The 12,269-nt window shown below is 37.5% G+C and overlaps 1 protein-coding gene across 2 annotated transcripts in view; it reads right to left on the bottom strand.

The window, feature by feature from the left end:
• COL19A1 (collagen type XIX alpha 1 chain) overlaps nucleotides 1-12,269 on the bottom strand; it is an 895,475-nt gene that overhangs the window by 789,458 nt on the left and 93,748 nt on the right. For both annotated transcript variants that reach the window (XM_089681326.1, XM_089681327.1), the window contains exon 3: nucleotides 3,005-3,073. In XM_089681326.1, coding sequence (XP_089537452.1) covers nucleotides 3,005-3,073 — 69 coding nt within the window. The remainder of the gene's footprint in view (nucleotides 1-3,004; nucleotides 3,074-12,269) is intronic.

Raw genomic sequence — 12,269 nt, 5'->3', positions numbered from 1 at the left:
GCCTGCAAACCCAGAAGGAAGACCGGGGAAAGGTGAGAGCCCTGTCAGTGTGACAGGGTGCCACTGGAGGGCTTAGTTCTAAGTGTAGGGCCATTTCTCTTTCCCTTTAAAGAACTGTTTCCCTTTTAAGACTGCATGTTGTCAGAAAGGGTTTGATTGGCTCGGCTCTCAGCAGTACTGGAGTGTTTGTGGGAGTTGCAGTTTCCTCACAGAGGCAGACAATGTAACTTTATACTGCACAGGACTACAGGACCAGGATGCTTTGCAAGGAGGAGGGAGAGGAGAGCCACATGTGCCTTTGCAGAGGACATGTGGGAGCTAGTCTGCAGCCCCTACTGTTGAAGTACACTGACACTGTTTCCAGAACAACAGAGGTTGCTAAGGACAATGGTTATCTACAGCAGCTGAAGTCAGCAGCAACTGTAATCATTGGTACCAGTCACCCGCGATGGCAGTTACCGACAGCAATGACAACTCTAACCGCAGAGAGGGGTCAGAGTGTTGGAAATCACAGAGGAGGCGTGTGATCATCCCAGGTGAGGCACCTCAGAGATTGTGCAGCACCGACAATTGACAACAGAAAAAAACTAGCCGCAGAGAGACAGAGCCCCATTTATCATCCCTTCAAAGAGTTAACCCCTGGAGACAGTTCTTGGATGTGGTGAGCAACTGCTAACCAGTGACATGTCAGTCCTTAAGAGCGCTCCACCGATTCACTAACACAGACCTGTGCAACACATAGACTCACACAGTGTTACAATCCCACAGTATACAAGTGAATGTGGGACTAAACCTAAAGAGATGTCAGTTTAGCTGGGGACATATAGTGATATAGTTCAAGGGGGTTAATACTGATCTATAGCTATACCAGTATATACGTATATACATGAATATTGTGTTTATTGATGTTATTGTGCCAGTTCTAGAAGGTTTGTGTATTCAGTGCATTTAACCGCTATTTTCCAAGTTAATTTGCAGTCTATTTGCAGAGTTTTACCTGTCTTATTAAACCTGTTATAAAACTTCCCACAAGGTGTACTGGTGTGCTGTGGATCCAATATATATATGGTTCATCACTGAAATAAGGACAGAAGTGCCGTTAATTCCAGCGGCTCCTTCGGTGGTGAGCACTATATAAGGTAAGTCTTTCATCATGTGTGATGCCTCATTGTGTGTAATGCCTCATTGTTTTGTATGCAATGTCTTATTGTGTGCGAAGCCTCATTGTGTGTGATGCCTCATTGTGTGTTATGTCTTATTGTATGTGATGTCTCATTGTGTGTGATGTTTCAGTGTGTGCGATGCCTCATAGTGTGTGATGCCTCATTGTGTGCGATGCTTCATTGTATGGGATGCCTCATCCTATGCGATGCCTCATTGTATGCAGTGCCTACTAACACATTATGCGATTATTTAGCAGGGAACCCTTTTTTTCTGGGGGAGGGGGGGTGATTTACTACCTCCTTAACTATTACCACCATTTTATTTTATTTTCCATGGCCAAATGTGCTATTAATACCACCGCATCACATTTTTGGCCACTACATGGATCTGATGATTCAAAATTTGTCATGACTGGAGGAGTGCCGGTCACATCCATTTAACAACTTTTCAAAAAATAAACCCCTAAGTGTTTACAGAAGCTTCCACCACAAAATGTACTCAGCCAATGACAGGTAATGACGCCATTATTATTCTTTTCCTGCTATCAATGGCCAACCTGGTCCAACACTTCATCCACGAGGAGGTTACTGCAAGGTTTGTGAAGTTTAAGCAAGGTTTTCAAAATTGTTTGTGAACCAAACCCAGACAGATTCACCTATCCTCATTTGTAAATATTGGGCACACATGCACTGCAGTACCACAACATACCATAATGCACTTCCATGCATTGTTGTGTGCTTCTTTGGAAAGTAAATGAACAGATAAGAAACCCAAATCAAATCAATATTTGTTGTGACCACCCTTTGTCTTCAAAACTGTATCCATTCTTCAATTCTTCCAGATATACTTGCACACAAATTTGAAGGAACTCAGAAGGTAGGTTGTTCCAAACATCTTGGAGAACTAACCACAAATCTTCTGTGATTGTAGGCTACCTCAAATCCTTCTGCCTTCACATGAAATCCCAGACAGGCTGAATTAATGTTGAGATTAGGGCTCTGTGGGGACCAAATACTCACTTCTAGGACCCCTTGTTCTACTTTACACTGAAGATAGTTCTTAATAACATTGGATGTATGTTTGGGGTCAATTTCCTGCTGCAAAATAAATGTGGGGCCGATCACATGCCTCCCTGATGGTATGGCATGATAGATAAGTATCTGGCTGCATTTCTCAGTGTTGAGGACACCATTGATCTTCCACCATACTTCACTGTTGCCTGTAGACAGACACTCATTATTGTACCGCTCTCCAGTTTTGTGAACCAACTGCATTTTGCTAGAGCCAGATATTTCAGATTTTGGCATCTGCTGCCATTTTTCTGCACCCCAGTTCCATGTTTTCATGGAGAGTTAGCGTGCAAACAGAAAAGATGTAGTTGACTCGTGCTAAATAATTAGCCAGGTGTTTAGAAAATAAATGATTAGGTAAAGCAAAACAGAAATACATTACTGAAATCACTAATTCTAGAAACTGAAACTGAAGACAATAAAATAAAAAACTGTGTTTTAGATGCACACTTCAGGCATACTTTTATGTCAATTAAATGTTGATTAAAATAAGAGAGTATGAATAAATGACACTTAGTATAATAAATATTTTGCAGCAATGCAATTATGTCCTTATATAAATAAAATAGTTACTCGTAATTAAATTTGTATATCTTGGAAAAATGATTAAAATCAGAATATATAAGCAGTTTGTGCTTCTTTTTCAATGATTTTGTAAAAAAATTCACATGATAGTGTGGTATTTGGACAAATGAGGATGTTCAAAAAGCTTTTTCTTTGTATTGTGTGCCAATTGTGACAAAGGACAATCATATAGCACTATTAAATACCTGAAAATTCCAGCTTTTCCCTGTATCCTTGTCTAGGCTCAAGGCCATCAATTCTAAGAACAGGGCATACTGTAATGAGAAAGACAAAATTGTGTTACAAAATGTAGACTTGCGTATATATGGGTTTCATATAAGCATATTTTTTCTTTACATATTAGAAGCTTTTCAGTGCTTCTGAAATTCTGAGCTCCTTAGGTAACAGTAACACTGTGTGAAAAAATCATACAAATTACTGTGGAATGTTATTACAGCTTTTCAATCTTTTTTGACAAATGCAAGGCCAATCCACCATTAATAACAACCAAGTTTCCACAGAACATTCAAGCAGTACTGCTTGGTAGGTTTTTTTCGTACTAAATGTAATCATAATACATTTTTTGTAAGGTGTGAATGAAATGATCATTTCATTTGATAAGACATACAGTATGATAAAAAGTACACCTATATCTTAGATGGTGTTCTATGGCTTGTTCACATTTTAGGTCTCCTTAGTACAAAATTGATGCTCATGTATCACATTTGTTAACCATGGTTGGATGCTTCTGCCATGATGCCTCCACACCTACTGTATGCAGTTTTTTTTTTTTTTTAATGTGTGTTTGAGCTTGGCTCCATTCCTGCTGCCAATCTTTCCTCACTGCAGTAACAGCTCTTTAGCCATGTTTACACTGCTATATATATATATTATGGATCTCCTTCTTCACCTCTCCTCTCCTTTTTTCTAGATCACAGTGCTGCAGTGTATGTGGCCTCTGCTGATTCTAGAAATAGGGAAATGATGGGGTGAATAAACCCATAATAGAAACACACATATGGATGGAGAAGAAAACACTGCAATCACAAAAAAGGCTAAAAAAAAGTGGAGTTTAAACAAAAACAGAGATAGCCACAGTGGCTAAATGGTTAGCACTTCTGCCTAGCAATGTTAGAGTCATTGGTTTGAATCCCAACCACGGCACCACCTGCCTGGAGTTTGCATGTTCTCCGTGTGCCTGCGTGGGTTTCCTCCAGGTACTCTGCTTTCCTCCCACACTCCAAAGTCATGCTTGTAGGTGAATTGGATCATGTGAAAATATCCATAGTATGTGTATGTCTGAATGTAAGTTAGGGACCTTAGATTGTACACTACTTGAGGGTTAGAGACTGATGTGAATGTACAATAGATATGTCAAGCACTGCGTAAATAGACAGCGCTATATAAGTACCTGTAATAAATAAATATAAGAAGGGAATGAGCATAAAGACAGGATATACAGTATAAAGGCAATATGGAGTGTAAGGAAGGCATAGCTTAGAAACTAGTTATATGCACTAACTGGATGGCAAGATGTTCACAAGAGCGAAGCAATGCACTGCATTCTTCATTCTGATGATCAATGAATTTAACAATCCATGCCCATTTATTAAGATGGTAAGGTACAATCGAAATACTGTGGCACTGTATGTATGAATTAACCAATCACTAGCCTTTTGCCAGCTGGACTGGAAACCAAAGCTAGGTATGCATCAGCTTAGGAGAAGGGTTAGATCAGCTCAGAGGTGGGAAGAGGGGGCCAAAAAGGGTATTGAGGTTTTCTGAAAACTGCTTTAGAAAAATTCTTCACCCTTTAGGATCAATGTGCCATCTTATCAACAATGTGTGAGCCTTATTTGTCCAATGGGATTTGTTCAAATATGGTAAATGACATCACTGATGGCATGGTGCACCCTTATGGCTATTTCCCATGTCACTTTTTTAAAGGATAAGTTCAGCTCTAGCACATGTTATACCCGTATTTAGGGTGTAACATAAAACGTGTTACTAATGCAGAATCCTCGCAACCCCTGACCCTCAATTGTGACAGTGGGAAGGGATCATCTCCTCACACCTGACATCACAAAAAAATCAGTACAGCTAGTGTAGGGTAGGATATGGCTAGGCTGTGTTGGAATGGACCTGTCTTGAGCCATGTTTTTTGAAGAGGTGGGACTGTAATTAGGAATCTACCACTAAATTGGCTGGTAAGGAAATGCAAGGGTTGAAACTCTCTCTACAGCAGAAAGGGATTGGGGGTAAGGATCATATTTTAAACATCTTGAGTAGATTTCCATCCTTCTCTCATTGTGAAGAGTTTGAGCTGTCCTTTCTTGGTGTGTAAGACTGAGTAAAAGACTCCATCCTAAACACCTGGGAGAAATCAGGGATTGCCTGTAAATGCATTGTACGCATATACTCTAATTTATTGTTACAATGTGTTTTTTTTTATACCCTATAGAGAAATAAAATGTAATTTCTGCAATACACAAAATTTCAAACATAACTAGAGAGTATATTTTTGATTAAATAAAACTTTATGCATTAATTGGCAATGATCACCAAGGGAGCTTGAAAAACACACTGAAGGGAATATAAGACCAAATTAATACAAACTTAACTTTTAACAGATGCAATTCTCTAGGGCACCCACTACTAGCTGAACACCCTGTTCTAAGAGAATTATTAGTTAACTGTGTCACACTTTTTCCCACAGAAACTCCCATTGTGCTTAGAGCAATTTCTTTGTAAATTATTAATGAACTTATTTTGTGTGTAAGCTTTTTTTCTCCAAAATGCTGCACTAATTGTGCTTGCATCACTACAACATACACGAACTGTAGGTTGAAACATAAGCTATAGTGTTGTAAAAATTCTATTTAGAAATGTTATGAATATTCAAAAGGGATGATGTGAACTACCTGGTATTGGCCTGGAGCAGGTTTGGTAAATATTTAAGTTTGAGTGCCAAATCTGAATTGCACTGAAGTCCATTGGAACCAAATGTTAGCCTATAAAATTGCCAGAACTGATTTCTAATAGGCAAAGGGTTTTCAAACAAATGACATTGGGGGGGGGGGGCTTGGCACTGTTGTTGGGAGGATATATCAAAGCAAAAATTTTTTTTAAATTCCACTTGGAAGTAAGCAGCGGTTTTAATAATGCTTAAAGTGAGCATTAAAAATGCAAAATTCCTTTAAATAACATGCCTGGGGGATGTCCTTAACTTGCTTGTGAAGTGATGCATCTGTACTTAGTATACCGCAAACCAAATTTTATTAAAACACTAAAAGCATTCTTACACAATATGAGAATAAACAATATATCTCACAAAGTAACTGTATTGCACTGTGTGGCTAAACTTGTAATCTGCTAGAGCATCCACCGAAGCTCCTAAAGCTCACACAGGTACAGTACACATCCAACTCAGCTGCCAGCATTAAGCTCTGCTCTATATGTGTTTCATCAACAGACTTTATCAAGGGGATGCCTAGCACTGCAGCCAGATGCCGTATATAACAGGACCCGATCCCTGTATGGATGGCTCATCAGGGACTGGGCACAATAAAAACAAAGATACAAAGGGGCAAATGAGACTTAAAAAAAAGCTCACCCACATTACACTGATACATAAACTGAAACACTATCCACAATACAAAACAAAAGGCTGAGAATCTTTGCCAACTTAACCCCTACACTGTCCTAGAATAAAATACATAGTAGCATGAAATGCATAAATAATAAATGCCATGCCCTGATCCACTTAAAACATATAGAAATCCTCACATTAAAATAAATATAAAATAGTATAAAACCCCCAATTGATAAAAAAACATAAAGGTTCATGCGGAAAAAGTAAAAAAAAAAGCACTATGTAATCACTAAATACAATATTGAACCCTAGGAGACATTGATCTCATCCATATAATTAATAACACCTCTTAATACTGTAATCATATGAGCCAAATTCATAATTCTCTGTAAAATATACACTCATCAGTTACTTTATTAGGAACACCTTGCTAGTACCCGGTTGGGCTGCCTTTTGCCATCAGAACTTCATGACATAGATTCAACAAGGTGTTGGAAACATTCCTCAGAGATTTTGGTCCATATTAATATGATAGCATCATGCAATTGCTGCAGATTTGTTGGCTGAACGTCCATGATGTGAATCTCCTATTGCACCACATCCAGGGGCAGACTGACAACCCATGGGGCCCCCGGGCAATAGGGGATCATGGGGCCCCTGTGTCCTTTCTCAAACTCAAAAAGCCTATGAAAAAGGTACCAGGGGCATCTCATGGGGCCCCCTACTGACCCCGGGCCCTCGGGCAGTGTCCGAGTTTCCAAATGGTCAGTTACGCCCCTGACCACATCCCAAAGGTTCTCTATCGGATTGAGATCTGGTGAGTGTGGAAGCCAGTGGAGCACAGTGACTCATTGACATGTTCAAGAAACCAGTTTGAGATGATTTGAATTTTGTGACATGGTGCATTATCTTGCTGAAAGTAACCAACAGAAGATGGGTACACTGTAGTCATAAAGGGATGGACATGGTCAGCAACAATAATCAGGTAGGCCGTGATGTTTAAATGATGTCTAATTGGTACTAAGGGGCCCAAAGTGTGCCAAGAAAATATCCCCCACACCATTACACACCCACCATCAGCCTGAACCATTGATACAAGGCAGGATGGATCCATGGTTTCATGTTGTTTATTCCAAATTCTGACCCTACCATCTGAATGTTGCAGCTTAAATCGAGACTCCTCAAATCAGGCAGTGTTTTTCCAATCTTCTATTGTCCAATTTTGGCGAGTCTGTGCGAATTGTAGCCTCTGTATCCTGTTCTTAGCTGACAGGAGTGGCACCCAGCGTAGAATTCTGCTGCTGTAGCCCATCTGCTTCAAGGGTTCGACATGTTGTGTGTTAAGAGATGGTATTCTGAGTACCTTGGTTGTAACGAGTGGTTATTTGAGTTACTGTTGCCTTTCTATCATCTTGAACCAGTCTGTCCATTCTCTTCTGGCCTCTGACATCAACAAGGCATTTTTGTCCACACAACTGCCACTCTCTGAATATTTTGTGCTTTTTCTGACCATTCTCTGTAAACCCTAGAGATGGTTGTGTGTGAATATCCCAGAAGAGCAGCAGTTTTTTACATACTCAGACCAGCCCATCTGCCACCAACAACTGTGTCACATTCAAAGTCACTTAAATTCCCCATTCTGATGCTCGGTTTGAACATCAGCAAGTCGTTTCACCATGTCTAAATGCATTGAGTTGCTGCCATGTGATTGGCTGATTAGCAATTTGTGTTACCAAGCAATTGAACAAGTATACCTAATAAAGAGGATGGTGAGTGTATATACAGTTATAAGTTGCACTGAGTAAATATAGCTAGATAAATCAAAAACTGTCTCTGTCTTAATTTCAGACTAGAAAGCCACAAAATGTGATTATTTTAAAGTGGGTGATTCTTTTCTATACCCACTGTATATATATATATAAGCAAAAAACATACCAATGGGAAACCTGTATGCATCCCCATAAAAATATCTCTAATATATTAAAACATGTTTAGACTAAACCCCTCCAAAGGAGACCCAGATAAATCCAATTACCAAAAATTCAGGGAGAGAATATTTTACAAACAAGTGTACTTCACACCTAACTAATCTTCCTAATTGGATGTATGAAACATGGCCAAATATCAGAAAAAAAGAATGAATACAAAAGGATGTATAAATTGATAATAAAACTGACCAGCCTATCATCAAATACTTCCATTAAGTGCATTCCAACTGAGAAGGAAATGTAATGAGCCCCACAAAATCTACACTCTAACAATCTAACTAATAAAAGACCTGTCAGTTTCCTAATTAAACCTATTAAATCTAAACCAGAAAAAAATGTGTCAAACCAATATGTATCCATTTTAACTATCACTAATGAAGCAATTTATGTCAAGTTTGTGTTCTTTCTGTGTGATCTTTAGTAGCAGAGCAGCCAACGTACTGTAGCTCTCATGCTCCAGCAGAGTGTTGGTTTAGCAACACAATGCAATGCAATTACTTTATGAGAATCATGCTTTCTTCTCATGTGGTGCAAGTATGATTTTAGTGTTTTAATAAAATTTTGTTCATGGTATCACATGAAATGAGTATTGTTTCATGGTTTGAATCCATCCATCCATCTTGAGTTTTGTGAGTCTGCTAAGGAGATTGGTAGTGGAGGATTGCCTCTTCAGATGTTTATCAAGTGAAACTCCCATCCAGGCTAAAGTGATACAAGCTGTGTTTGCCTAATCTGTAGCAAGATAGGCACAGACATTTGGTGAGTGTGATCCCTTAAGTGTTTGGAAGGAAGCACTTCTGGAGATCTGTTTGTGTCAGTCCAAGAACCGCTGGGTGTTGTTTGCGATTGAAGACAAGCTTTTCCAAAACGTGTTTCTCATCTTCATCTTCATGATTTCACTGATCTCTCATTGGAACTTTTGCATTTGATTTGATTTTTTTATTGACACATTATTTTAATTTTTGATACATGACTTTTATATTTCAGATATTTATTTTATGTTTAGATATTGCAACAGTTTCTCATTGTGCATGTGTTGTAGATTCTTATGTGTATTGTATTTTCATTGATTGTAGCACTGTACCTGTTGTAGATTGTGGGTTTCCACTATCCGTATAAATTTTCACATTATTTAAGGGGATATTTCAGTATAGAAGCTGGTGAGTATTTAACAAAAATGTTATTTTATAATTGAGTTAATTTCATAGCGCAGAAGGGTTTATCATCAACATTTGTGTGAATGCTTCCCTAAGTATTTACCCCACCATCAGAAAGAACTATTGATTGTATAGATTAGAAAACCCAACATGATTGTTTCACTGCTGATAAGCCATTGCATCCTCTTCAGCACTGCTAAAATCAGCTACAAGTATTTACAGGGCTCTGGACCTCTCTCACAAAAACCTGCCCCAAGGGCAGTGTCAGCGCTTTTGTCCACCCTCTGGTGTCTATGGGCATCTCTAGATAAGAACAAAAACACGCACAAGGTTGTAAAATGAGCCAAATACAGTAATAAGCAAAAAGTAGGCTGATTTTGGTTATAAGGTCTTTGAAAGCAATTTAGAAAACCTGAAAGTTCACTATTATTTATGTCATGCAGGGTTATCACTATTTAACAAGAATTCTATTTTTAGCTCAGTGAGTTTTCCTGTATTGGATAGTATTAAAGGATTTTTAGATAGAATTTTCCTTTCATCCATATTATAGACAATGTTCGGAGCTAAGAATTTGACATTGAAGACATGAGCATACTGTTATGACATTTTCCTTCCTGTAGTGGTCCCCATGAGCTAAAGATATGTGTCATATGTGATGTCATAAAGAAAAAAAAAAGATATGTGTCATTATACAAAGTTAACTTTGGCACATATCCCATTCTTGCGAGGGATGAAGCCAGAGTTATTTCAAACTAGCAGATTTAGGATAGTTTCTATCTGGTCTTAGGCCATTGTACTGGGTAACAGATAAACATTTTCACACCTGTCTGGTTGTCCTAGGCTGTGGATCCTTGGCAACATATACTAGCTACTAGTTTCTGAATTATCTGCTCAGAAATGTTTCAGATTGTTACAGTTAGATGATTTTATATATATATATATATATATATATATATATATATATATATATATATATTTACACTTGCAGCTAGCAGGTTGTGAAAACGTGACTGCTACTCCAAGTGGTTTCCTTCAGCCTGGTCTACTGATATGCCATCATAATCAAGAATAGCCTATGCTGTAAAAAGTAGGATATCAGCTTACACAAAGAAACAAAGCTGAATGACAACTTTGCGTGAGTAGGGTGAGACCATCAGGATTTATGACATATAGAAGCAATGAACAAGTGTAGAGGCAATGCTGGCCTTTCCATTTAGAAATGTTCTGAAGACTTTTGGGTGTATTTGTAAAAAAAAAAGAAAAAACATAAAAATGTATCCAGTGTAACTGCTGGTTCCGATGATTCAGGAAAATACAACATTATGGCCACCAAATAGAAATGAGGATTAAATAAATATTTATTTTCTATGATCCTCAGCTCCATCTATTGCCATAATGCAATATTTTCCTGAACCACTCTATTTTTTAAGAATGAATAACCTTTGACCTGTAGAGGAAATAAGAGCAGTTGATTTTGCCCCATTCACACAGGACTAAAGTACCAGATGTTTTGCTGGATTAATAGCTATACTAATTTTTTTATAAGTACACCCCTAGGTGGCATGTCAACAACATGCATTAAAAGTTTTGATTAAAAGTGTTTTACAAATAATGAAAAATATATCTTCAGTTCATCAAATACCAAATTTCCAAAAAATACAGCATTCCTCTTATTTTGTTATAGTCAGCATTACATCAATAGAAACTTGTACCTTTTTGTGCAGTTTGTTATAGATTAAATGATAAACTGGATAGCCGAATTCTCAGTTACCTTACCTTGTTAAGGAAAGCCTTCAAAACATATGAAAGAATGCCTAATGTTGTAAATAAAAATAGGCAATTTTGTTTTTCAGTCCTGGCCATAAGAAATTAATACATGCAACAATGCTATACATTTCCGCCTAAAAGAAGTCCCTGGTAATGTTTCTCTATAGGCCTTTTTACTTTATCTTTTTGCTCTAGGTGTCTGTAATCATATCATTTTAAAACATAGTCACATAGTTCTATGCTCTCAAAATTGATAGACGTATAATTGTGTTCCCTGGAATAGGAAAAACAAATAAACAAACCAGTAAATAAATAGCACATTTGATTACCACAGCCAAAGGGGAAACTAAGTATGCATATTATATTGTTGATGCTATATTTTGAATTTGCAAGTCCATCTTATCTAACAAGATACAAATGCTGTGACTTTTTATGACCCTTCTTAGCATGCATTGGTCAGTTTCTAGTGTATTAAACACACACTAGAAATGTCAAATATGTAAAACAAAAATTGAATTTATCATTTTATTTTCATGGACAATGTAAGACTTAGGTTCCCATTTTGTATGCATGGAAACATTACTTTTTCTACCTCATAATTTTCTGCTCTCCTTCAGAGACCCCACATAAAACCTCAAGAATTTTGCCAACCAGGCAAGGTAGCCATATGCTATGTTAACGTGAGAAAACCATAGGTTTAATCTTTGTAAATTTATTTTTCCATATGATACAGAATACCATATGGATAATATAATTTAAATGTGGTACATTCAGATGATCCATGAAATAAAAACACCATTTTCAGTTGTAAGTAAATACCAAATACATGGTCATTTAAATGTTGAATGTGTTATGCTCTAGCGAATTAACTCTATTACATTTCTTCCACCGTTATTGGTTGTTCAATTTTTTTTATATGCAATTTATTACCACTCTATAAAATATTAATTTATTTTTTCATTCCACT

Source organism: Staurois parvus, unplaced genomic scaffold (genome assembly GCF_062004578.1).
Source record: "Staurois parvus isolate SC_StPar_1 unplaced genomic scaffold, SC_StPar_1.0 ptg000264l, whole genome shotgun sequence".
Classification (NCBI taxonomy): Eukaryota; Metazoa; Chordata; class Amphibia; order Anura; family Ranidae; genus Staurois; species Staurois parvus.
The sequence above is the reverse complement of the archived record's forward strand: the minus strand, read 5'-3'. Positions and strand labels throughout refer to the sequence as shown.